Raw genomic sequence first — 27,770 nt, 5'->3', positions numbered from 1 at the left:
TAAACCCTCCTAAGCCATCTATATGGGCATGCAGGTCATAGGAAGCTGAATGAAATGACACCATGATATCTGCTATCCGATGTCTTATTCCAGAGAAATCCATGGTTTTCTTATGTGAATCAGCTGGTAAGATCTATGGATGGGGGCATAGATCTCCCCAAGAATCTGTCTCCAGAGCTTATATTAAATGAAAGGAGGCGTTATCAGTGTTTAGACATGTAGATCAGGAGAGCAGACTGTCAGTCGCATTACATGTCTCACACTGGTAATACCTTTAGCAATCACAATAATCTCTGGAGGCAGATCCTTATATAGATCAGTGTCCAGCCCATAGCCCGGAATAGATCATCTACATATAAGAAAAATGTGGATTTCTCTGGAATAAGACACCTGATTGCAGATATCAAGGTATCATTTTATTCAGCTTTCTATGACCTGCATGCCCATATAGATGGCTTAGGAGGGTTGATCCTACTGACAGGTTCCCTTTGAGTACTGATCGGTTTGCTATCTCTTGGATTGGAGCTTTTTCTGAGGGAACACTATCCACGTAAATAGCCTTTATAGTCAGCCTGGAATCCTTTGCACATTTGGTAACTCCACAGTAGATGAAAAAGCTTCTGCCTGTAAAGCCGCATCACATTCCCCTCCACCGTAGTAGATGAATCATTGAAAAGCTGAAGTGAACATGATCTTAATGGTCAGATCAACCAAGGTCAAGGCAATACAAGGGAGGAGCGTATTATCTGTATTGTTGAATCAGTGAGTCATCCGCTTCCTTCTCCATGTAACACCCTTTCTTCCTCCGCAGGCATATCAAATACACTTGAAAGGATAGAGCCAGACTACTGCATAGCTAACCAATAATTCATTAGCAAGTGCATGGCAGGCAGGCTGCAGCAAGGGCGGGGGTCCTGGAGTGGTGGTACTGAGAGGTGCGGGTCAGAGGGTCCTTTCAGGATCCTAGCCCTCGCTGACCACATTCTTTCAGCAGTTGGCATTCTCTTCCCATCTGTTCTTTTGTCCCAGTTTTAAAAGACAAACAACAGCAGGCTGGGTTAAAAGGTGACTTCCTCTGCTCCAGAGTTAAGCTATCATTAGCAGCTGCTTCCCAGCTACCTGCCAGATTGATTTATGGGACCCTATAGGGGAGGGAATGGAGTGCTCTCCTTCTAGGTCTGCGCTGCCTCCACAGTTCTCAGCCCCTCTGAATTCTACCACTCCCAGCTCTGACGTGTAAACCGGCACTTTACTAGTTTTATACGTTCTCCATCGTAGTCGGCCATTATTATTTCATTTTGAAGCTACCGCCTCACCAACACCGGAGCTACCGCCTCACCAACACCGGAGCTCCTGCAACCCTCAACCTACTGTCTCCTTCCCCATATTCCTGTAGAATGTAAGCCCGCAAGGGCAGGGTCCTCGCCCCTCTGTATCAGTCCGTCATTGTTAGTTTGTTTACTGTATGTGATATTTGTAACTTGTATGTCACCCCTCCTCATGTACAGCACCATGGAATCAATGGTGCTATATAAATAAATAATAATAATAATAATTTTGGAGAGAGCGTTTGAGAAAGATCCAGATGTTTGTAATAAATTCTAACGCTAGAACCGCTAGCGATCCTTTGTGAACCTTGCAAAAATAAGTGTTTAATCTCCCAGCAGCGCCCCCGCAGGGGAAATGAAGCATTGCCTAAAGTCCATTCAAATTTAAGTGGCTTGTGTAATGCAGTATGCTGTTCATGCAAGTTTTTTGAGCATTTTTTTTTTTTCTTTCCAACAATGGTATGAAAACCTCGCCATAGGAAGCAAAGAAATATGTCACTTCTTTGAGGAGGACTCCTCCAACCTTGACATTTTGAAATCAAAAGGTCACAAAATGCAGTTTGGTAAAAAAAAAAAAAAAAATCTCTTCCAAGCCACTTAAAAAAAAAAAAAAAAAAAAAAAAAAAAAAAAATTTCTTCAGGAAACGCTGCTTATTTTTATTTATTTTTTCCGGAAGGTTTCCATTTTAAGTTGGCTCGTATTGAGAAATTGATCAGCTTTTTTCCAGCTTTAGAAGCTCCACATGCTCATACCCAGAAGACCCTCATAAACGGCACCCATGGTCACTGGTTTGACTGACCGTCTAATTTATATGGGGTCCTCATTAGGCCTCTTTCACACTTCCGTTTTTTACAATCAGTCACAAACCATCAAAATGTTGAAAAGACGGATCCTGTGCAGATTGTAAAAAATGGATCCACTGGATCCTTTTTTTTTTTTTTTTTTTTTTAACGGATCTGTAGAGTTTTCCAAGCGATCTGTAGCATCACTTGAAAACTGATTGACAGGTTGGTCACGCTTGTCAAACATAGTGTGACCAACTTTTGATGTGAGGCATCAATAGTAAAAAGATATAATGTTAAAAATAAAAAAATAAAAAAATCTTGATGTTATGACCTTCCAGCGTCCCTTGCAGCCTTTCTGATTCTCGCGTTCCCAGTAATGCCTTGCGAAATTACCCGATGACGTAGCGGTCTCTCGAGACCGTACGTCATCACAGGTCATTCTCGCAATGCATTACTGGGAACGGGAGCATCGGGGACGACGGAAGGTGAGAATATCAATATTTTTTTGATTATTTTTAACATTATAACTTTTTACTATTGATGCTGCATAGGCAGCATCAATAGTAAAAAGAGAGAGCGAGAGAGAATTTCCTTGACTGGAAATTCTTCCACGCATGCTCGGTTTCAAAAGACGGAACCCGTAGCTGGATTCTTGCTTTTGACAAACAGCGACAGCCGGCCAATGACGGACGGTGCAGGATCCGTCGCTGCTCGATATTCCGACGCGCACAAAAAACATTTCCATCTGCGTTGTGTCCGCCCAACGGACAGCGGTTTTACGATGGATCCAGTGCACGACGAATGAAACGGAAGGCCATCTGTCACAATCCGCCGCTAATACAAGTCTATGAGGAAAAAACGGATCCAGCAGAAAGATTTTTCGTGTATAGGAAAGGCAGTGGTGATGGCTAATGGCCCAATAATGGCTCAGGTGATTGGTTAGTTGGATGATATACAAAGTGTGTGGGAGACGTCTAGGGTAGGCGAAATGGGTTTTCTAAACTGGAAACCCATTTAATGATCATATTATTTAATCCTTGTGTACTAGAAAGTGGAATAAATTATCTAAAGGTGAGCCTCGCGTTTATCGATGGTCTTTAGATACATGCTATCTGGTCCAGTTGACCATTCATCAAACATCATCATATGGTGGCTTGGTAGTTAGCACTATTGCTATGAAACGCTGGGGTCCTGGATTCAAATCCCACCAAAGACAACATCTGCAAGGAGTTTAAGTTCCCCTTGTAATTGTCTGGATTTCCTCCACGTTCTTCGTTTCCCCCCCCCTCCCCCACTACAAACAAAAACACACTGATGGGGAATTTTAGATTGTGACCGATTATGTTGATGTCTGTAAAGTGCTGCAGAATATGTTGGTGCTGTATGAGCAAGCATAATAATTAAGCAAGCATTATAAATGCTAGGACATTGATGAGGAAAAGCACCTGCCCCATCTCCACAACCCCAACCTTAGCCCATCCACAGGACATATTGGAATCTGGTAATTATATTAGCTTGGCTTACCAATTAGTTAAACTTAAAGTAGGCTTTTGTTGTTTTCTTTTTGTTTGTTTCTTTTAATAAATTTCCCATTTGTCCAACCATATCTGCAGCCCTTCCCGCAGATCTTCCTTTTACATTTATAGTGAATGATGATGCTGCTGGTGGTAGTGGTTCTTGATTCTTCATTGTAGTCAGTGGTTGTGAGGATCCCACCAGACATCCTTCTCGGAACGTCCTTTACATCTCCAGCTTCGCTCCTGGATTTGTGAGATTTCAGCCCTATTGTCTTTCTCTGCTAAAGCTGATGAAGCAACTCACTGTTCTGTGTCTCTGGAGTCTTTGAAGCAGAAGGCTCAATGAATAGGGTAGTGTTTCCTTATGCAAACAGCATAAAAAGTAAACTTGCAGTGGGGCCGAGCTGGCCTTTTTGTGTGTGTGTCAGGCCAGGATTTCGTTCAAGTCACGCACAAAATCTTTAGAGTAATGGCCACCTAAAATTGGATGTACTCAATCTATACAGCACCGCCTTACGCTGCCGAAAGATATTTTTGCTTGTTTGCAAGACTCATAGTTTTCCTCCGTTAGACCATTAGCCATTTTGTATGGTGGATCCTACACTAAAGGAATAGCGTATGAGGCATGAGGTATACTGTGCTTCTATTTTATCATTGGTTGGCCTCAACTTTATTTTGACAGTGAGCCAGGCTTCCAGCTCAGGCAGAAGTTGTCTTCAGTGACCGGTCTGCAAAAATGTTATGGTCTATTCATTTCTTTTAAATGGGGTGTCCACTACTTTAGCATTGATGATCTATCCTTCGGGTAGGTCATCAATGTCTGATCAGTCGGGATCTGACACCCAGCACTCCCGCCAATCAGCTGTTATTGGTGGCAGCGGCTGCCGGCCTGAGGTGCTCATTTACCGAGCTGCTTAGTCTTCTGGTAGTGGCCGCCGCAGGGTACTGCATATCCACCTCTTATTCAAATCGATAGGAGGCGGAAGGAAGTGTAGTACCCTGCTGTGGCCACTGCCAGAAGATAGCAGCTTCGCAAGAGAGTATTTCTGGCCTCCGACCCCAATAACAGCTGATCAGAGAGGATGCTGGATGTCGGACCCCAACCGATCAGACATTGATGACTTCTCCTAAGGATAGGTTATCAATGCTAAAGTAACATAGTAACATAGTTAGTAAGGCCGAAAAAAGACATTTGTCCATCCAGTTCAGCCTATATTCCATCATAATAAATCCCCAGATCTACGTCCTTCTACAGAACCTAATTGTATGATACAATATTGTTCTGCTCCAGGAACCTTCAGAAGTAATGAACAACCTTTTAAAGGGATTATCCAGCTAAAGAAAAAGTCTGAAAAAAGTTATATATGCTTAGATGAGTACGTTTATGCTATTTAATAATATTGTTCACATCTGAAAGGTGCCCCGATCTTCAGTTATAAGCTCCAGGCCCTTCAAGCCCTTTTCCAATTTGTATGCAACACAGGACATTTTCCACGTTCACATGTGGCTGTAGCGCTGTGTGAAGGGGGCTGGCTGCTCATTTCAATAGCTAGCCAGCCTTATCCTATGTCTGTGTTGTTTTAAAGAAAAAAAAATCAGCCTTGTAGGTGCTAACAACCTACCTGGTTTACCGAGCAGTGGCTCAGAGAGGTCATTGAGCACTCCTGCCGGCTATTCAGCTGCTGTTTGACAGCAGAGCAGCTCTTCCTTTTCCAGGCTGCTCTGTTGACAGGGCATGACTGCATTGGCAGCGTGGAGCTGGCTGTCAATCTGCATGATATCGGCAGTCGCACCCCTTCAAAAGAGCAGAGTGGAATAGAAGCCGCTGCTCTGTCAACGTGATGTCAGCAGAAGCAGCTTAATCGCCAGCAGGAGCGGTCTTTGACCACTCTGTACCGGCAGAGATCGGCAGCTGGCACAAAGGCAGGTTGTTGGCAACTAAATGCCTGTTAGTTCTTAGGTCCATTTTTAAAAGAAAAATAAAATAAAAAAATATAACTAGACCCAGTAACCTCTTTAAGCCGATCTCTTAATAGAGAAGAGCTTGTAGCTAAAGATTGTGGCACCTTTCAGACCTTAACTATATTAGCAAGTAGCATAACTTAGTCATTTAAAGCAAATCTGTAACCAGATTCCATTATAAAAACTCCTCGCATTAAGAAATAGCTTTTGGATTGGCCGTATAACCCAAATATTAAGATGAGTAATTTGAGGACCACCAAAGCTTAAGAACTCATGAATCTGTGTATTCAGTCTCCGCCCACTCAGCCTGTCTTGACAGCTGCAGCTTGTACTGAGCAGTATGCAATCTCTGCAGGAAAGAGGGACACTGAGGAGCTGTCAATCAAGCAACGTGTGCAGAGATGGAATTTCACCTTTTATGAAGTATTAAATAGCCATCCTGACATGAATTCTTAAAGGGAATCTGTCAATAAGATCCAGCCTCCTAATCATGCTACCTTGAGATCTGATGCCTTGTTCCAGAGAGATCCACCTTTAGCTTAATGTGTAAGGCTATGTTCACATTTGCGTTTGCGTCTGCAGCGTATCGTCCGCAAACGCAAAAAAAAGCATGTGTTTCTTTATCTGCATCAGCTTACGCATGACGGGAAAAGAACCTCAGCGTTTTCATGCTTTTTTACATGCGTTTGCGCTTTTTATGCGCATGCGTTTGATATTTCCAGGAGGGCGTGACTCAATGGGCGTCCCTAAATCAGTTTCTGGACATGCGCAGTCCGAAGTACGCAAGCGCATCGAACGCATGTGTGCACAAAGACATGCGTACGCATGCGTTCCATAGACGGTAATACGTTTTTTTAAACGCACTCATCCGCATGCGCATGCCTGCGCATATTTGACGGAAATTTGCTGCCTTAAAATTTGCAACATGGTGCGTTAGGCACGCCCCACGAAAGAACGCATGCGTAAGCAAATGTGGCCGATCGCATGCACCTGCGTCTACAATGTTAAAGATAGGAAATCAAGATGTATGCGGATGTATGTGTCAGAAACGCTGCGGACACAACCGCAAAAGAGAAACCAGCCTAAATGAGCTGTTAAGATCTGTAGGCCAGATGTGATTCTGCCTCCAGGGCTTTTTTTTTTTTTTTTTTTTTTAAATCGTCGGTTACCGGTGTTAAAACATGTTATGGCTGACCATTTGCTCTCATGATCTCACTTCAGAGCTGCGTGTGATTAAAACTTACCGTACACAAACACTTTATCATTACAGGCATATTTGCAGCTCTCGTCTCACCCCTCCACCCACACTGGCTGCCTGTGAGATAGAAGCTGAAGCATGCAGAGGGCATCGGTCACTGCAAATGTGTTTGTAACGTGACAAAGTTCAGTTCTGCAATACTGTGTTAGTTATAATCAGGCACAGCTCTGCACTGAGATCAGGAGTGTCCTGTCAGTCATTCTCAGGGAAATCCAATTCCGGCCCATAGATCTTAACAGCTCATTTACATATTGAGAAAGAAGTGAATTTCTCTGGAGTAAGACAACAGATTGCAGATATCAAGGTATCATTTTATTTAACTCTCTATGAACCGCATTTTACCGCAATCACATTTAATTTTTTTTTTTTTTTTGTTAGCATGACATCCTTTTAAAATGTCCTCAGTGTAGATGAGCTGAACTTTTTAGCAGCCTTGCCCTTTGTAACATACCCATTTTCCAATTACATACCACAGTGTTTAGCATACGTGAATAATTGTCATACTCTAAGCCCAGGTTATTTGTAGTCTGTGCAGAAGGATTTCCTGAAGGTGCAGGAAATTATACAGGATCAACAGTCCTGCGAAGCAGGAAAGGGTGTCATCCAGTCCATTTTTTGCAGCAAGAGCCGGTTAAGTTGGTGGATTCCAGGAAGAGACAATGCAATCTGCTGTCAGGATTATGTTTTCCAGAAGACTTACCGTATTTTATTTACTCAGTGCTAGCTGCACACGGTTCTTTATGGAGGGAAAATAAAAATGTAATCCAATACAGCAAAGAAAACACAGGTGGGACTGCATAGCTAGGACAGAATAAAGAGCTACTTGTATCGCCTCCTAAAATGCAACTTTACACCTGTCCATGAGGGTGCAACACTCCTGCTGGTTATCCATTATGTCAATACACTGTCATGGCACCATTACCTGGCTTATTCTGTATAGAATAGGCTGTACAGGGTTGGCTTGTTTGCTTACACCGGACTAAAAGAAAAAGGGCAGCAGTATTATTGCTGGTATTTTATAGCATTTATGTGGAAGGATTTTCCAGCCTAAAAAGTTATCGCCTATCTTACTGCTGGGGTCACCACCAAACGCCACATTGGGAAAAATGTCCTCCTCTGGTCAGGAAGAGCTGAATGTGTCAGACATGCAAACTGAACCATTAAAGTCTGACACTGAACGTGGCCCTTGGCTATTTTCATGCGTTTCATAGACTTGATTAGAGTAGAAGAGCAAATGTGCTGCTCCGCTCAGCTCCTCCCAGGAAAACGGAGGGGAAAATCCTCTTGTATTGTTCCAGTGCAACTAAAAGAAATGGAGCAACTTTCTTTAAATACTGTTGGATTAAAAAATATACCACCATTTGCATATGCAGCTCCTATGTAGACTCCATGTTTTCATGGATATAGACTCGAAATAAAGCCTGTGCCAAATTTTCTTTATAGGAGCAGCGGATACCTGAGTTTTATAATGTGCAACATTGAGGCTTCCTTGCGGATCATGATGGGTCCTAACGGATCATCCAATCAATGTGCCATATATATTGACCTAAACCTCTATTAATCAGGGCCAAATACACAATCTGTCTTGCCAAAGCCGCTGTTGACTGGATTGTATAAAGTACTATTTCTTGGGCGTTACAAATTTGATAAAATATTGTAATATCAAAATGTCCATTGTGACAGCAGACTGCTAAACTAACCTACAAAGTAGTCCGCCTGCCCCCCCCCCCCCCCCGCTTGTTTACGACCCTGCATCTCCCGCCAATGACCTCAGATGGTATCCACATCACCTGCTCCAGCAGGCGACACTTGTTATGTGACTTGTCTTTGTTTCTATTAACTCTGTTACCAAACATCCTGTTTTCTCCAACAGCTTTTTTTTTTATTCCTTTTTATATTATTCCAGTTTGTGCTGTTTTGGCTTTAGCAGCTGCAGTTTTCTAAAAATGACCCAAGTCTATGTCCAGGAGGATTACAGAAAGGCGCCCTGATTTCTAAAAAGAAATATGCTCATAGGCCCCAGAATAAAAGTATAAGAGGCCCTAACACATAGAAGATAGTTGGCGTTTATGTACCCACTAAAATTTCACCCCAATTTATCCGCAAGAAGATCCCATTAGCATTGTGTTCTGCATTCTCCATGACGTAGTTTGGCTGTATCGGAATTTAGCTGAAAAAAATATAATGTTACAGCTATTCTCCTTTCCATTATTTCATTATTTTTTAACTTCTTTACGTGTGTGTATGTATGTGTATGTATATGTATATATATATATATATATATATATATATATATATATATATATATATATATATATATATATATATAATGTACAGTGCCTACAAGTAGTATCCTAGCCCCTGCATATTTAGCAGGTTTAATAAGATGCAAATAAGTTAGAGCCTTCAAACAAGAGCAGGATTTATTAACAGATGCATAAATCTTACAAACCAAAAAGTTTTGTTGCTCAGTTAAATTTTTATAAATTTTAAACATAAAATTGTGGGTCAATTATTATTCAACCCCTAGGTTTAATATTTTGTGGAATAACCTTTGTTTGCAATTACAGCTAATAATCGTCTTTTATAAGACCTGATCAGGCCGGCACAGGTCTCTGGAGTTATCTTGTCCCACTCCTCCATGCAGATCTTCTCCAAGTTATCTAGGTTCTTTGGGTGTCTCATGTGGACTTTAATCTTGAGCTCCTTCCACAAGTTTTCAATTGGGTTAAGGTCAGGAGACTGACTAGGCCACTGCAACACCTTGATTTTTGGCCTCTTGAACCAGGCCTTAGTTTTCTTAGCTGTGTGCTTTGGGTCGTTGTCTTGTTGGAAGATGAAATGACGACCCATCTTAAGATCCTTGATGGAGGAGCGGAGGTTCTTGACCAAAATCTCCAGGTAGGCCGTGCTATCCATCTTCCCATGGATGCGGACCAGATGGCCAGGCCCCTTGGCTGAGAAACAGCCCCACAGCATGATGCTGCCACCACCATGCTTGACTGTAGGGATGGTATTCTTGGGGTCGTATGCAGTGCCATCCAGTCTCCAAACGTCACGTGTGTGGTTGGCACCAAAGATCTCGATCTTGGTCTCATCAGACCAGAGAACCTTGAACCAGTCAGTCTCAGAGTCCTCCAAGTGATCATGAGCAAACTGTAGACGAGCCTTGACATGACGCTTTGAAAGTGAAGGTACCTTACGGGCTCATCTGGAACGGAGACCATTGCGGTGGAGTACGTTACTTATGGTATTGACTGAAACCAATGTCCCCACTGCCATGAGATCTTCCCGGAGCACCTTCCTTGTTGTCCTTGGGTTAGCCTTGACTCTTCGGACAAGCCTGGCCTCGGCACGGGAGGAAACTTTCAAAAGCTGTCCAGGCTGTAGAAGGCTAACAGTAGTTCCATAAGCCTTCCACTTCCGGATGATGCTCCCAACAGTGGAGACAGGTAGGCCCAACTCCTTGGAAAGGGTTTTGTACCCCTTGCCAGCCTTGTGACCCTCCACGATCTTGTCTCTGATGGCCTTGGAATGCTCCTTTGTCTTTCCCATGTTGACCATGTATGAGTGCTGTTCACAAGTTTGGGGAGGGTCTTAAATAGTCAGAAAAGGCTGGAAAAAGAGATAATTAATCCAAACATGTGAATCTCATTGTTCTTTGTGCCTGAACTACTTCTTAATACTTTAGGGGAACCAAACAGAATTCTGGTGGGTTGAGGGGTTGAATAATAAATGACCCTCTGAAAAGACTTTTCACAATTGAAAAAAAATAAATAAACAAAGAAATAACATTCTTTTTTGCTGCAGTGCATTTCACACTTCCAGGCTGATCTACAGTCCAAATGTCACAATGCCAAGTTAATTCCAAATGTGTAAACCTGCTAAAGCTGCAGGGGGTTGAATACTACTTGTAGGCACTGCATGTGTATGTATGTATATATATATAATATATATATATATATATATATATATATATATATATATATATATATATAATACATATACACACACACACGCACTATGGACAAAAGTATTGGGCACAATGTCTTTGAACTTCATGTCCCCAAATGCTAATAACCTGCAGATATAATATGTAGGATAATAGTGTTGCAGAGCGGTATGGCCGCCCTACTAAAAGTGCAGTTTCTGGTAAAAGAAATTAGTTATTCCTCCCTGGAGCCACTGGCTATTAGTCATAGTGTCGTGCCCTGAGCACAGTGAGTGGTGGTTGTAAGCACACCCCAGCACTGTGATTGACAGCTCCCTTTGTAGCACATCTGTCTGTAATTGCTCTGGTCGTGCCTGACTGAAAGCCAGGAGGTCCTGGGAGGAATAAAGTTATTTTTTCCCAGTAGCCGAGCTTTCAGTGCGGTGGCTGGATAGCAATATAACCTGCAGATTAACCCTTTATCTTCAAGTTAACAGGTTCCCTTTAATCATTAATTTCAGGTTTATCATTCATTTGCATGGCCCCCGGTGTATAACATTTGACCCATCACCATGTCTTCACTAACATTTGTGACTGCCTCATTCCAAAAGGCTCACTGATACCAGTGCAGTCCTTTTTAATATGAGCCCTATTATAACGCGCCAGTTTGGGGACCCCCTACTTGTCTGTTCCCCATGACTGTGCCCCAGTGTCAAAGCAAAGTCCATAAAGCCATGGTTGGGGAGAGATTGGTGTGGAAGAACATAGTTGGCTGCATTGAGCCTTGACCTCAACCCCAACAATCAACTTTGGATGAACTAGAATAGAGATTGTGGGCCCAGCCATCTCCCCCAACATCATTGTCTGACCTAACAAATGCTCTTCCGGATGAATGGGCAAAAAAAGTCTCACACCTATAAAATCTTGTAGAAAGTCTTCCCAAGTGAGTGAAAGCTGTTGGGGTACGTCTCCACGGGCCGTATTGTCGGCGCTTTGGACGGAGTGGAAACCCCGCTCCATCCAAAGCGCCGCCCCTCCTGTATGCGCGGTGATTCCGGATGTGTTCATCGATATCGTCGCACCCTATACATAGGACTGTGTTATTTACCTTGCGGAATCAGAGCGTCGTTGCAAGGTAAACAGACATGCTGCAGTCTAAAAAAGATGTGCCGCATGTCCGGAAACGCAGGGCCGCCGGATGCGTGTTCGCACGCATAGTGGAGACGGGATTTCATAAAATCCCCTCCACAATGCTGTAACATATAGACGCTGCGTCTCTACGCAGCGTTCAATCCGCAGCTAATCCGGATGTAATCCGGCCCGAGGAAACATACCTTTATAGTGATCGATCCCATATCGATGGCTATGGATGTAGAATGGGAGGTCATAGAAGCTTCTGTAGGTGTAATATGAAGGAATATAAGTGTATAGAAGTATATAAGGCTCTGGTCATAGAAGCTGCTGTAGGTGTAATATGGAGGTATATAAGTGTATAGAAGTATATAAGGCTCTGGTCATGGAAGCTTCTGTAGGTGTAATATGGAGGTATATAAGTGTATAGAAGTATATAAGGCTCTGGTCATGGAAGCTTCTGTAGGTGTAATGTTGCCCGCAGCAACGAGAACTCCGTTTTCCTTTCTTAAAGGCCTTGTGTAAAATTGAAGCTTTTTTTTTTAAATTATTACTATTATTAGTTGCTATTGGCAACTAAGCTTTTATTTGACCATTTTCATAAATCTGTCCTATAATGAAGACCTCATTTGCCTATTTTGCATATAGTTTGACCTTTTTTATTTACGACCGGTATCTCAATTTTTTTGTGCCATAAATTTTAGATTTTTTGTTTGTTTTTGTGGAAAACTAGTTATAGCTGTCCCTCCCCAACAACTAATCTATTCATGTATATCTTTTATTGCTGAAAATTCTAGCATGAGACCAACTAGGCCAAAGTAGAATTGTTAGTGACATCGGACGTCCTTGGCAGGTTGACGTTCACCGGTGCAGGCAATCGGGCGACATTGGTGACTCCTCTTGTCTTATATAGAGTACTGATGGGTCGATACATGCCATACTTTATATAAAAGTCGAGGATCACATTATATTTGCTAACATACACATTCAGAGCAACAATGATCACAGATCGGTCTTCTGATTTCGGCGAAGATTGCAGGAAAATCTGCGCTCTTAAGGTCACCGTTAAAAGATTGGATTCTTCCGTTGTGAAGGTGACACTTTGCACAGGCCCTGCATACAGTTACTGTGAGCAGTGGATGCTGGCCCGGTGACAGCGGGATGATTGACAACTTCCTGTTAGCAGATTAGACCTGCTTTTCAGTGCGCGGAGCGGCAGAGCGGCAGCGGCCAGAGAGGGAGTAGAAGAGCTATAGGAATGCCGGAATCTCTCTTCTAAGTACATATTGCATCATTGTATCAAGCAGCAGTGTGCACTTTGGCCCACAGAACTAAACTGCACTCCCCAGTTGTGTGGAAAGACGCTCAGACACCTGGATCTTGGAGAATGGTGCGCCTCTCTCTCCCCGGACGTGGAACATTACTCTGCGCTATGTGTTTTTGGCTCGTCGGAAACTATTTCTGCAAATAACTAGGCGTTTGGGGGGATGCAGATGTTGCAATATTCCGACTTTGTAGGGTGTATCCAGAAGCGGACATGGCATTGGTGCAACACAAGGGCCCAAGAAGTCACAGGGTCATTTCTACCTCCAAAGCAGATGCGACTACTGTGCATTGTGATGAGCTATCGGACGGCAAATGGCCCACCATATACTGTTCTTGCACAGGGGCACCTTTCTGTTTGTCCGTCACTGGGTATAACAATAGGGGGGGACAGAGATTGGAGCCACACCTGGGTAACTAGATTACAAAAAGCCCCTCTGCTTCATTGGAGGAGACCAATGCTATAAAGTGAGGCATGATCGAGTGCCCTCTAGGCTGGGTTGGCAAAAACCGCTCTTGGCTTTATGATTTTTCGTCAAACACATTAAAAGAAATCATCCTCCAAAAGTCCAGGTCAAGCAGATAGGTGGTGGTCAACCACACTACCCACTATGTGCCACAAATACCACTGGAAAATGCAGCCTAAGGCCATGTTCACACGTTCCTGATTTCCCTGCTGTTTTTTCTGCACTAAAAACCGCAGCTCTTGGCAGAAAACGCAGGTGCGGTTTTTGGTGCGTTTTTTGATGCGTTTTTTTATGTGGTTTTTAGTGCGGTTTTTTATGCAGTTTTCTCTGCAGAGTCTGTGTGTTTTCTGGGAAGTTTTTTTTAGGGTTAAAATGGCTGAAAATACCCTACCCCTAACGCTAACCCTAGTTCTAACTGTAGTGGGGGGGGGGAATTCTTTATTTTATTATTGTTACTACCTATGGGGGTGATAAAGGGGGGGGGTCATTTACTTTTTTTTTTATTTTGATCACTGTGAGGTTATCGCAGTGATCAAAATGTGCCTGGAACGAATCTGCCGGCCGGCAGATTCGGCGGGCGCACTGCGTATGCGCCCGCCATTTTGGAAGATGGCGGCGCCCAGGGAGAAGACGGACGGACGGACACCGGGAGGCCCGGTAAGTATAAGGGGGGAGATGAGGGCACGGGGGGGGGGGCTTCGGAGCACGGGGGGGGTGGCATCGGAGCATGGGGGGGTGGGATTGGGGCACGGGGGGACAGCCACACTCCGCCCACGCACTTCCTGCTGCAGCGGTTCTGCACCACAAACCGCCGAAAACCCGCAGATATTTTTTTCGTCTGCGGGTTTTACTGCGGGTTTGACCCTCACAATGGAGGTCTATGGGTGCAGAACCGCTGCAGTTCCGCACAAAGAAGTGACATGGTCCTTCTTTTTTACCGCAGCTATTCAGCGCGGCTTTTTTAGTGAATTTCCGCAACGTGGGCACAGTGGTTCCTGTTTTCCATAGGGTACATTGTACTGTACCCTGCATGGAAAACAGCTGCGGACCCGCAGCGGCAAAATCGCGGCGGTTCCGCAGTAAAAAACGCATTGTGTGAACATGGCCTAAGGGTATGTGCACACGTTCAGGTTCTTTGCGGTTTTTTTCACGATAAAAAGGCATTTGAAAACGCCTACATATGCATCCTATCATTTAGAATGCATTCTGCAATTTTTGTGCACATAATGCGTTTTTTTGCGGAAAAAAACGCATTGCGGTAAAAAAAAGCAGCATGTTCATTAATTTTGTGGATTTTCGGCGTTTTTCCCGCTATTCTATGCATTTGGAAAAAACGCAAGACAAAAACTTATCAAAAACGCGCAAAAAACGCATCAAAACCGAAAAAAAAAAAATGCATGCGGATTTCTGGCAGAAATGTCAGGTTTTTGTCAGGAAAAAGTCTGCCACAAATCCTGACGTGTGCACATATCCTTATGGGACATGCAGACGAGTGCTATCCATCCATGGTAGTATTCATACACATGTTCTTTTATGGGGCGGTGCACATGCCTGACTATTACTTATTTCATTTTTTTTCTCCTAAAAGAGGAATAAGCTTCTGTCAAATACATCTGGCAGCACTTTATCTCCCACAGGAGCAAAAGATTGTGCTTGCTGAAATCTGACATGCCCAATACTTTTTCCCCATATAGCTGCCATTGGGGGGAGATTTGTGACAGTTCCCTAGATATTCGTATGCAGGTCCAAAAAAAACGAGCTGCCTGCCCGCGGGTTTGGATGGCTTACATTTTAAGGGAATGGGCTTTTGCCGTAAAGCCTGTTTTGCCTGCACAGACATGAAATGCAGGATAGACTCCAGTATGACCGAAGCGCGGTACGGGGTATTATGTTCCAGGGAGAGACGCTTTGGTGGTGAGTAATGTAATTCCCATTGGGCTAGTGAGCTGGCAGTCTGGTTCACAGCACTGTGCATATTAAAATATCTTGTGTTCCACTTGGCATTGTTGAGTAAAACTATTTCCTCTGGTTTAAAATCGGAGTGCGAGTATATTTTAAGCATTTCGGGTTGCATCAGCTGTTGCTTTCTATTTTAAGGTTTGCCAAGTGAAAATACAGGGTAGTGATCTCAACCCTCCATAAGTGACCACTGGCAGACCTTAAAATACCACCTCTGCTTGCAGTGTGGGAAATGCCTGTGTCGAGAAGCTTTTAGAAGTCGCCACAGATTTGTTTTTATATCGTTCTGAAGGACATTGAGTCCTTTAGTCTCGTAACTACTGCTAACTAATAATTTGCCGCTGATCTTTTTAGACTGTTTTTTGAAAAAAGATCCTCATAAAGGAGCTGCTTTTCCTCCTCCTTTTTCTTTCTTTTTTTTTTTTTTTCTTCTACATATCGATGTAGTATAATTAAAGTATAGTCTAGATATGGGAAGTTTCAGGGAGAGACTGTTGTCTTACAGCATTAGGGTCCTGGATCCTGAATGGCATCTGTTCATTCTTCTTGTGATTGTAGGAGTTTCCGTCTGGTACTGTGGTTTCCGTCTACACACAAAAATTACAATTTACAGTCAGTGTCGACCATTTAACAAGCCACGTGACTTGGGATAATAGCCAAAACCAGAATCTCAATTTGCAGACACTGTGTTCCGGGGTACTGCCCCTCGTCAGTGCACAGTGTGAGATCTGGTTTGCCTGGGTGAGAACCGTCTGACTGGGATCCAAGGGGTATCATTTCTTCTTGTAGAGAGTCACATGTCAAGCTTTTGGGCTACTTCCTACAGGTGGCATTAGAGTTCTAGTGCTCTTCCTCTCTGAAGAGACAATTTGCATATTTCCTAGAGGAGCGTTGCGGCTTAAAAGTCTCCTCAGCATGCTTGACATGTCACTCTCCGCAAGGAGAAACAATACCCCTTGTAATTTTATTCACATCTTCATATTGATAATCATGACAGCATGTGCAAATCCCCAACGCGTTTCATTCTTAGAGTAGGTCTTGTTTATAGCATGCCATGAAGATGTGAATAAAGTTACAAAAAATTGCAGGATGACTACATATTTTGGGGGATTAAAAGTGATCACCTGTCCACATAATAATTGATAATTATTTGGTGATCAGTTTGGGTTCAACCTCTGTGAGCTGCACTGATCCTATGGACAGAGCTCTGAAATTCTGAAATTGCCTGAATACTTTTGATCTAGTACAAGAACATTAGCTGGGAATTTTAGAAAGTTTTGGAAGGTTTGCAGAGAAATATGTAATATAAAACTATATAGCTGTACATCAGAAAAAAAATTATAGATTATTATTTAGATCCATTAGACCCCATGAGGCTGGTGTACTTACTTTAAATAGCCATGTCAGAATGTCAGCATGTTAAAATGAGCATTTTAAGAGTCCATGAAAGATCTCAGGAGTCCCTAGTGTATTCAGTCTTCGCCCACCCAGCCTGAGTGACAGCTGCAGGTTATCCTGAGCAGTGTGAGATTTGTGATGTGATCTGGTTAGATCCAGAAACAGACAAACAGACAAAACGGGTAGCGTACGGACAGCACAATGACCAATGCAAGTCAACATGGTAGTATGCAAGTCAACGTGGTGGCTCGCATGAACGTTTCACACACCACCAACGATCTGCATGTAAAAAATGAATACATTTCAGCTTGGACTCCTTTGCTCTGAATTGTAAGTCACTCACTCATTAGTCTATTGGGGTGCAAAAAAAAATCACGGCTATCCTCTGCATGTCATTCGTCTACAACTATAAAGATCGGAAACTGGATTTTTCTTGTATTAAACTAGTCATGTAAAAAATAGATACCATACGGATGGACAAGACGGACATTAAAAATGGACACAGATGGCATACAGATGTCAACATGGATTAAAAATTGTCTTTTATTTCCGGACATAACAGATGATTTTTGCATCTGCTCATGTAAACCTAGCTTTAAGTGGGATATTTTAGGTAAATCTGGAATGGGAAAACTGCCTGCCCTAAAAGCAACACAAAATCGCAGTAGTAAAAAATACTGCAAGTTAAATGGCCACAATTCCATGTATAAACATGCCGCGATCTGGTCATCACGTTATACTGAGGTCTGTAAGTATAACGAGGGGTGTACTTGCTGGCAGCTGAATCCCAAATTGCAGGATATTTTGGCTCATTCAGGTTATTTTCGATAATCCCGTTCCTTGTTTACCAGGACCTCAGCTATCATTATGAGAGGGGGTGGACGCTTCCTGGTCTCTGCTGGTGGCCAGAGCCTCAGATCTTCTTATAGATGGTAGCGTTTTTCTTTTTTGTAAATGCAGGCAGTGATTCATAGTTTGCAAGCTGCAGATGTCTACCCCAACGTCTGTTCTCCTTGCTCTTTGATAAATGCTGGAATGTGAATGCGTTTTCAATGACTGGCATCTTGAAACTCATTATCACTCATTTTACAATTGCAGAAATGCCTGCTGGCTGCGAATGGGGGTCAAGCATGTGTGGAATTGCTGATATTAGATGGGCAGTTCTGCTGTTCAGAAGTAGTGGTCTTCAGCCTATGGTTATATGACCTTTAATGACTACTTCAAAGAACGTGGGGCTCCACAGAGGACATCTCGCCCCTTCTCCATCAAATGCAGTCAGTTCACCTCTGTACTTTAATTTATCATTTTTTTACAGGCGTATAGGCTCTCAAAGTCTTCCCATTATTCCCCATCACTAGTAATAATGATTGAACTTTTTAAATACATTCTTAAATTTTATTTTTGAAAGATTTTCACCTCACATCTCCAGTGATCTTGTGCCTTGTTAATTTCATCCACTAATATTTATTTAACTAACCAAGCTAATCCTTTGGATTCTCTAGTGGGAACAGGTTATGACCCACAAACAATACCCACTTGGCCGGTGAGCTTTAGTGGAGGCAGGGTTGTGGAGTCAGAGCCCATTTTGGTGGAGTCGGTGTCATGGAAATTGAGGAGTCCGAGTCAGAGGTTTGGCTTACCGACTCTTACCGACTGTGATAACAGATAACTGATTCCATTTGTCTGGTCCTAAAACAGAGCAAACTGAATGTATAAATGGACACGTGAGCTTAACCTTATATGATTGCCAGCCGAACCACCACCATTACTCAAAACCTTCTCAGACACATGTATGCTCAGCCAAGTGTGCACATGTGAAAAATGGATAGAGGAGGAAATAAACAACCCTGAGTCTGTTCTGACTGTGGGTTATCTGTCTGGGGTATGTTAAAATCCAGAGTTTGGGCAGCCCTACACACATTAGATGGTCCATAAAATCGGCAAACTGACGTTCACCCAAAGTGTTTGGGCAGTCGTAAGGACTACTATGCAGCAGCCATAAAAAGGAGATCCTGTGTTGTCAAAAATGGTCAAATATCTGATTATCTTGTAACGCTACTTTATTCTAATATGTGGTTGATACCTTTTTATGCTTTTTCAAATTTGATGTGGTCTGTGATGTTCTTGGATGTCTGTCTTCCATGGATGATCTTCTGGTTACTCCTCATTTCTCACCGCGGTCTATAAATCTACTTGACCATTACTATAGATATTATTGTTATTATTATTACTCATTTTTATAGCGCCATTTATTCCATGGTACTTTACATATGAATAAAGGGGCATACTTAGGGTACCATTACACTATACGATTTACCAACGATCACGATCAGCGATACGACCTGGCCGTGATCGTTGGTAAGTCGTAGTGTGGTCGCTGGAGAGCTGTCACACAGACAGCTCTCCAGCGACCAACGATGCCGAGGTCCCCGGGTAACCAGGGTAAACATCGGGTTACTAAGCGCAGGGCCGCGCTTAGTAACCCGATGTTTACCCTGGTTACCAGCGTAAAAAAAAAAAAACATTACATACTTACATTCCGGTGTCTGTCCCTTGCCGTCTGCTTCCCGCACTGACTGACTGCCGGCCGTAAAGTGAAAGCACAGCACAGCGCGCTGTGCTCTGCTTTCACTTTACGGCCGGCAGTCAGTCAGTGCGGGAAGCAGACGGCAAGGGACAGACACCGGAATGTAAGTATGTAATGTTTGGGGTTTTTTTACATTTATGATGGTAACCAGCATAAACATCGGGTTACTAAGCGCGGCCCTGCGCTTAGTAACCCGATGTTTACCCTGGTTACAAGCGAACGCATCGCTGGATCGGTGTCACACACACCGATCCAGCGATGACAGCGGGAGATCCAGTGATGAAAGAAAGTTCCAAACGATCTGCTACGACGTGCGATTCTCAGCAGGGTCCCTGATCGCTGCTGCGTGTCAGACACAGCGATATCGTATGGATATCGCTGGAACGTCACGGATCGTACCGTCGTAGCGACAAAAGTGCCACTGTGAGACGGTACCCTTAGACAAGTACAATCAACATGAGCAATAGAATGCAAACACAAGTACAGAAGGAGAGGAGACCCTGCCAGCTAGAGCTCACAGTCTGCAGGGGGTGGGTGAGGATACACTAGGAGAGGGTAGAACTGGTTGTGTGGCGGTTCAGTAGACTGAGGATCACTGCAGGTTGTAGGCTTGTTGGAAGAGGTGAGTCTTTAGGTTCCTTTTGAAAGTTTCCATGGTAGGCGAAAGTCTGATGTGTTGTGGAGAGTTCCAGAGTATGGGGGAAACACGGGAGAAGTCTTGTATGCGGTTGTGGGAAGAAGAGATAAGACGGAAGTAGAGAAGGAGCTCTTGAGAGGATCGAAGGTTACGTGTAGGTAAGTACTGGGCGAACGTGTCACAGATGTATGGAGGAGACAGGTTGTGGATGGCTTTGAATGTCATAGTTAGGATTTTGAACTTGAGCCTCTGGACAATAGGAATCCAGTGAAGGGCTTAGCAGAGAGGAGAGGCTGGGGAATAACTGGGAGACAGGTGGATTAGACGGACAGCAGAGTTTAGGATAGATTGGAGTGGTTCAAGATTGCTGGAGGGGAGGCCAGAGAGCAGGAGGTTGCAATAGTAAAGGCTGGAGATGATGAGGGAGTGCACAAGCGTTTTTTGCAGTTTCTCGGTCAAGGAATGAATAGATCCAGGAAATGTTTTTGAGTTGGAGTCGGCAGGAGGAGGCAAGGGCTTGGATATGTGGCTTGAAAGAGAGGGCAGAGTCGAGGATTACCCCAAGGCACTGAGCATGCGTGACCGGGGAAAGTGAGTAGACCTTTATGGATAGGTCTGGTGGAGGGGTAGATTGAGATGGGGGGGAAAGGTGATAAATTGTTTTGTCCATGTTCAGTTTTAGAAAGGGAGTAGAAAAGAAAGATGAAATAGCGGACAGACATTGTGGGATTTTGGTCAGTAAGGAGGTGAGGTCAGGTCCAGATAGGTAGATCTGTGTGTCATCGGCGTAGAGATGATACTGCAGACCCTGGGATTCTATGAGCTGTCCAGGCCAAAGGTGTAGATGGAGAAGAGCAGGGGCCCTAGAACTGAGTCTTGGGAACACCGACAGACGGGGGGCGGGGTGAGGAGGTGGTGTGGGAGGAGGAGACACTGAATGTCCGGTCTGTTAGATATAATGAGATCCAGGATAGGGCCAAATCTGTAATGCCAAGAGATGACCGAATCTGTAGCAAGAGGGAATGGTCCACAGTGTCAAAGGCAGAAGACTGGTCAAGGAGGAGGAGGACAGAGTAGTGTCGCTTGCTCTTGGCGGTTAGTAGGTCATTGGTGACTTTAGTTAGGGCAGTTTCAGTTGAGTGATGCAGTCGGAAGCCATATTGTAACCGGTCAAAGAGGGAGTAGGAGGAGAGGTTAAAGGGAACCTGTCACCCCGTTTTTTGAGATTGAGCTATAAATACTGTTAAATAGGGCCTGCGCTGTGTGTTCCTATAGTGTATGTAGTGTACCCCGATTCCCTATGTATGCTGAGAAATAACTTACCAAAGTCGCCGTTTTCGCCTGTCAATCAGGCTGGTCAGGTCGGGAGGGCGTGGTGACATCGCTGGTTCTTCCTCAGCTTTACGTTGGTGGCGTAGTGGTGAACAAGCAGCGCGCGATCTGCGCTGTAATCCCTTGCATCGGTGGGGGCGGCCATCTTCCTGGGGCCGCGCGTGCGCAGATCGAGTGCTCTGCTGCACGGGGCTTCAGGAAAATGGCCGCGGGATGCCGCGCGTGCGCATTAGAGATCGCGGCGGCCATTTTCCCAAAGCCGAGTTTGCATCTCGGCTTTGGGAAAATGGCCGCCGCGATCTCTAATGCGCACGCGCGGCATCCCGCGGCCATTTTCCTGAAGCCCCGTGCAGCAGAGCACTCGATCTGCGCACGCGCGGCCCCAGGAAGATGGCCGCCCCCACCGACGAAAGGGATGACAGCGCAGATCGCGCGCTGCTTGTTCACCACTACGCCACCAACGTAAAGCTGAGGAAGAACCAGCGATGTCACCACGCCCTCCCGACCTGACCAGCCTGATTGACAGGCGAAAACGGCGACTTTGGTAAGTTATTTCTCAGTATACATGGGGAATCGGGGTACACTACATACACTGTAGGAACACACAGCGCAGGCCCTATTTAACAGTATTTATAGCTCAATCTCAAAAAACGGGGTGACAGGTTCCCTTTAATGATGGACTTGTTGTTCCAGTAGTTTTGAGGCATAACGGAGAAGGGATATTAGGTGATAGCTAGACACAGAGGATGGGTCGAGGGAGGGCTTTTTGAGGATGGGTATGATTGAGGCATGTTTGAAGGATGAGGGGAAGACACCATTTGCAAGTGAAAGGTTGAAGAGATGTGTTAGGATTGGGATGAAGACTGTGGCGAGGTTAGGGATGAGGTGGGACGGGAGCGGGTCAAGCGTGCATATTTGACTGTCAGCATAAGTTTTGGCTACAAGATCAAAACTGTTTTGGAAGCTAATGTGTTAAAATTGCCGAGCACTATAAAATGTTTCTGGCCTAAAAATGTAGTTTTTTTCTTTTCTTTTTTTTTTTACACTTTCAGACTGGTACAGATAGTTCCTCCAACTCGTCACAGAAAAGAGAGGCACCAGTGAGGACCATCTCATCTCCTATGATGGGTGGAGGTTGTCGATACAGCACATTGAGTCACATTGATTTCTACAGCCCCGAACACTATCCTCCAGAACAAGTAAGTTTCCCATTCCTAATTAAATATATATAGAACCATAGGGCATTATGAATGTTTTGGTAACAGTCCACCTTCAACACAAGTTTTATGATTCTTCTACTTCATCTTAAATAAAGCAACCCAGGGCTGTGAAGTGTGAGTTGGTGTCCCTTTTGGTGGAGTTGGTATAAAATGGACAAACTCCTAAAATATATAATACATTGGGTACAGTAGTACAATACAGGATGTGTAAAAAAAATTTCATAAGAATTTGGGAAAGTTATGAAATGTCCTTTAAATGTCTGTTCTGTTCCTGATCTAAGGATCTCTTCTTTTAGTTGAGATGAATCCAGATTTGTAGGTCTCCATGGTAACAGACTACAAACAGATGCACTGTAGTCTGATCCTACCTTCTGTGCAGCCGTGGGAGATTATAAAATTGAATAGATGGCAATGTGACTGCAAGATCACACCATATATTTTATCTTCTACCATGGTGACAGTGTCTACATTAAGGTTATAGACACCGCTATAATGCATTTAATACTTTGTAATTGAGGGGAAAAAAGCTCTAACACACCAGACAATGTCCAGATTCCTGACCATGGTGTCTCTCCTTCAGTCATTACCTAGGCCACCTCGACATGTCAGCTTTCCAGATGACGACGATGAGATTGTTCGCATCAACCCAAGGGAAAGAAACTGGCTCACCGGTTATGAGGATTACCGCCAGGCACCAGTCCAACGCAAATACCTGGAAACTGAGAACGCGGACTCATACGTTCGGTTTGCCAAAAACGAATCCTCGAAACACGACTACAACTATCCTTACGTAGACCACACAGACTTTGGAACGTGCAAGGACCTTAAAGGCCCTGTTATAAATACACAGCCTAGCCGATGTAAGTCCAGGAGAAAAGAGGGTGAAAGGTCCAGATGTGTATATTGCAGAGACATGTTTAACCATGATGAGAACGGCCGGGGAAAATGTCAGGATGCTCCAGACTCTGTCCGAAACTGCATCCGCCGCGTCAGCTGCATGGGATTCGCAGACTGTGTCCTTTACCACTGCATGTCTGACTCAGAAGGGGAATACACAGATGCTTGTTCATGTGATACCAGTGATGAAAAGTTTTGCCTCCGTTGGATGCTGCTCGTCCCCTTGTCAATCATTGCTCCTGGCATGTGCTGTTACCTCCCACTAAGAGCTTGCTATAACTGTGGTGTCATGTGTGGGTGCTGTGGTGGCAAACACAAAGCGGTGGGGTGACCGAGCGCAAGATCGGGACATTCTAATGTGTTTCCGGTAGCTGTTTGCTAGGAAGCATTTTGGCACCAAACACTCCCAACAATTTTGGGTGCCAGGGGCCCAAGCTTCTAAACCGGCTGCACCGAGCCTCAAAAATTTCAGTGGAGGCTCCTAGCGAACTCGCTTTGAGCTTGAAAAGCTGCATTACTAAACACGTAGCGGGAGCTAAGCTGTTTGAATGGAATGCGGACATGTTAATTCTGTCAAGCCATTTTGGCAGTGTAACGTCACCTGTAAATAGTCTTGGCACTTCCAGAGATGTGGTATCCAAATGCCATATGTGAGAGGGGAGGATTGCAGAGTCCTGGAAGGAAAATGGTTAATGTTGAACTGATGAATATTTTAGTCTGCAGCCAGGTATTCTGTGCTTACAACCGACAGTAACTGGAGTTCCATCTTGCAGTATTGCTATTTCTCTCTTATGCCAAAACCAATTTATTTATGCATATGTATTATTTGATGTCCTTTGCCATTTCCGTTTTTTCCCCCCGGTACTTTACCTTAATTTAAAATCCCAGATTTTTTCATTGTATGCAGGATGTGTTGGTGAATTGGAAGAACCAAAACTCTTTTAAAGGGAACCGGTCAGGCCAATTTTACTAATCAAATTAGTGGTCTCTTTGTTTCTTTTGTAACCAGATGTGCCAGGTCTGAGCAATCAATCCTTGAAGCCACGTGTAGATTTGCCTGGATGTGCATTGGGGGTGTCCCCCCCCCCCCCCCATATTGGCGGTATGTCAGTGCATCATCACACCACCAATGCGCTTCTAAACCAATTTGCTGTTGACTTACCGTGAATTCTCACCACATCGCATTACTGCAAAACGTGTGGACTGGGACCCATACAGTCACACCACTAGATGTACTAGTAAAATCATCCTTACCGGTTCCTTTTCTTTTTAGGGGTTTTCTGGGATTTTGTAAACCCTGACCACGAATAGGGAATGTTAAGAAATAAAGAAATGACCATTATTTTGTTGAATGGGGATCCATCATTCGTCTGCCCCGCATCAGTCCTTCAGTAATCATATGTTGTGCTTCATGCTCCTCACCCCTGCAGCCAATCGCTGGCTTTGGCTTTCACATGTCGTTCATGCAATCTTCACCGCTGAGGTCAAAGAATGATGTACAGCTTGTGTTTAGTGATGAGCGAACGTGCTCAAAAAAGATGTTCGAGTCCCCACGGCTGCATGTCTCACGGCTGTTTGATGGCCGCAACACATGCATGGATTGCCTAACAAACATGCTGCAAGACATGCAGCCTCGGGAACACATGTTTCGGGCACACTGAAGTCACTCGGTTAGCACATGAGCATGCTCCGATAACACCTTATCCGAGCACGTTCGCTCATTACTACGTTTGATCACTCCGGGACAACCGGAGCGGCAGGGAGTTCAGCATTCCCTATGTTTTGGCCAAATTTTGTAAAATCCTGGAAAACCGCTCTTAATTATTTAGAGGTTTTGGATATATTTGGTGTTGTCATACACAGAATTTGTAGTTCCTTTCCTGTAACTATTAGTAATTATTTCCCCTCTTTATAGTCTCATAACCATGGTGACTACATAAGGGGTTTTCTTATGGTTCAACCAAAACTTGTGTTTTATTTTTTTGTTTTTTTTTCTAGTTTATTTTGGAAAGGGAATGGAATATGCTAATAATTTTCTAAACCAGTTGTCCATTTATTTTCTTTTTATTATTATTATTTTGTCCTATTCCATTTGTTTGCAATCTGTATAGGGTCTGTGTGTCTTTCCACCTTTTTTTTTTTTTCCTACCAGACACTACAATTTCAATATAGTAGTATAAGTTATGTTGCAGAAAGTTAAAATGGCAGCTGCATTAAAAAAAAAAAAAGCTATTGTAGATAAAACATGTATTCTGCAGTTTGTATAATAATAGACTTTTCTCATCCCTCCCCTCCCCCCACACTTCCTGAAGACTCGTGAGGCGGACCAGAATTAAGGAAGAACCTTTGCTGGTGTAGCCAAATTACTTGTTCTTATATTAAGAGAATGTGTTACTGTTCACAGTCCTTTATGTAAAAAAAAATGTACTTATATCAACGGTCTTTAACAGCTTAAATATTACTTTCTGCTTTTTCTACAGTTTGGAATTTTCCTTTTGCATTTCTTTTTACCTCTCCTTCCTATACACTATGGGGAAGATTTATGATAAAGAGGATCTGGCGTGTAGCGGCCAATCAAATCTCTGCTTTCTTTTAATCTGCCTTAGATTAATGAAAGCTGGAGCCTCGTTGGCTGCCGTTGGCTCCAATTTCCACTTGCGACCGCCATTTTTATGCACCTCGCCTTCTGTTATTCTAGCGCTCTTCTTTGTATTATCTAGTAATACGCCACAAAGAGGTGTCGACGGCACAAGGTGCCTTTTTTTTTTTTAAATAATATCCAGTCTATTTTAACGGGAGTTTTCCCCCCATTCTTAGTTCCAAACTTTTCTACTCTAGACGAGCTTCTTTTAGTTTAAGACACTAACTTGTAAATAATTGCCTTACGATAATGGTCCAGCATACGATGATACAGTGGGTTTGCTTTGCACTGCTCCTGGGTTTTTGCTGCAAGATTTTATACTAAGACTTTTTTCCTGGCTTTCCGGGTTTACCTTTGGCCCTGACATTATGGCGCGGTATAGCACTTTTATAATCTGCCTTGGGTTGCATGGTGGCCTGACCCCTGAGAATGGTTCGATCGTGAAGGAGTATGGTGAGGGCGTACCGAGCTGTCTGCTCTATCGCCATAGTCTTCTCCTTAAATAATGGAGAGGGTTTGGAGAAAGAATATGTCCTCTTCGTCAATGTTCTCACCTACATGGACCGGAGGTTCTAGGGTGATTTTAAGGGCGTGCCTTCATTCTACTGAGACATGATGGTTGGGACCACACCAACTGCCATCGCCATTTCCCAGAGATTTGGAAATCTGACCTGCGAGCCAAGTACAGAACCATCGGCTCCTACTTTCTACTAATTGACGGGAGTCCTCGTTCATGTCTTGTCTCAATGATCACAAAAAATCGGAGGCACGTGTTAAAGAATCCCCAAAGGGAGACTCTTATTTTGCTGAGGTCATTGTGCTGCAGTTCACGTGTGATTTTCCTGTGCACTTGGCCAGAACCTGTTGGTAACAGTTAAACTTTAAGGCTGGTGGCTACACAGCAACTTTGGGGCACGATGTGGTAGATTGCCACATTGCAATGTAGTAAGTGATTGCAGTCACGTTGCAACGCTCATGTCGCTGGATTTCTTGTGACATGTGCCCTACGCCAACTTGAAGGGTCAACAGTCTTGTTGCGATGTGCTGCAATCTTTGACCTTATGTGGCACCAAAGTTGCCATGTTGTCACAGACTAAACCAGTAGCCGCCTTCTACATGCTCTTATTAATTTTTAAGAAAGATCAGGAGTCAATAGTCTAAAGCACCGAGTCCATAAATGACACATTTTTATTACCTTGTGGCCAACAAATGCAATTTTTGACATTTTGAAGCCCCTCAATTTCTTCTTAGATTTCCAACTGTGATTTCCGTGTGCAGCCGGTATACAGGACACATAACTTCGGTTCCACAATGTAAGTGCCAGATTTTGCTATAAAAGAACAGGTTAGACAATGCAGTGGATCAAATGGGCATACTTCGGCTAATATTGTGGACC

General features: G+C 43.8%; 1 protein-coding gene across 1 annotated transcript in view; it reads left to right on the top strand.

The window, feature by feature from the left end:
- SPRED2 (sprouty related EVH1 domain containing 2) overlaps positions 1–26,211 on the top strand; it is a 94,926-nt gene extending 68,715 nt beyond the window's left edge. The window contains exons 5-6 of the mRNA XM_069768722.1: positions 22,669–22,815; positions 23,417–26,211. Coding sequence (XP_069624823.1) covers positions 22,669–22,815; positions 23,417–24,064 — 795 coding nt within the window. The 3' untranslated portion in view covers positions 24,065–26,211. The remainder of the gene's footprint in view (positions 1–22,668; positions 22,816–23,416) is intronic.
- The last annotated feature ends 1,559 nt before the right edge of the window (positions 26,212–27,770 follow it).

This window comes from Ranitomeya imitator, chromosome 5 (genome assembly GCF_032444005.1).
Source record: "Ranitomeya imitator isolate aRanImi1 chromosome 5, aRanImi1.pri, whole genome shotgun sequence".
NCBI classification, from domain to species: domain Eukaryota; kingdom Metazoa; phylum Chordata; class Amphibia; order Anura; family Dendrobatidae; genus Ranitomeya; species Ranitomeya imitator.
Note: the sequence above shows the minus strand (reverse complement) of the source record. Positions and strands in the feature narration are given on the sequence as shown.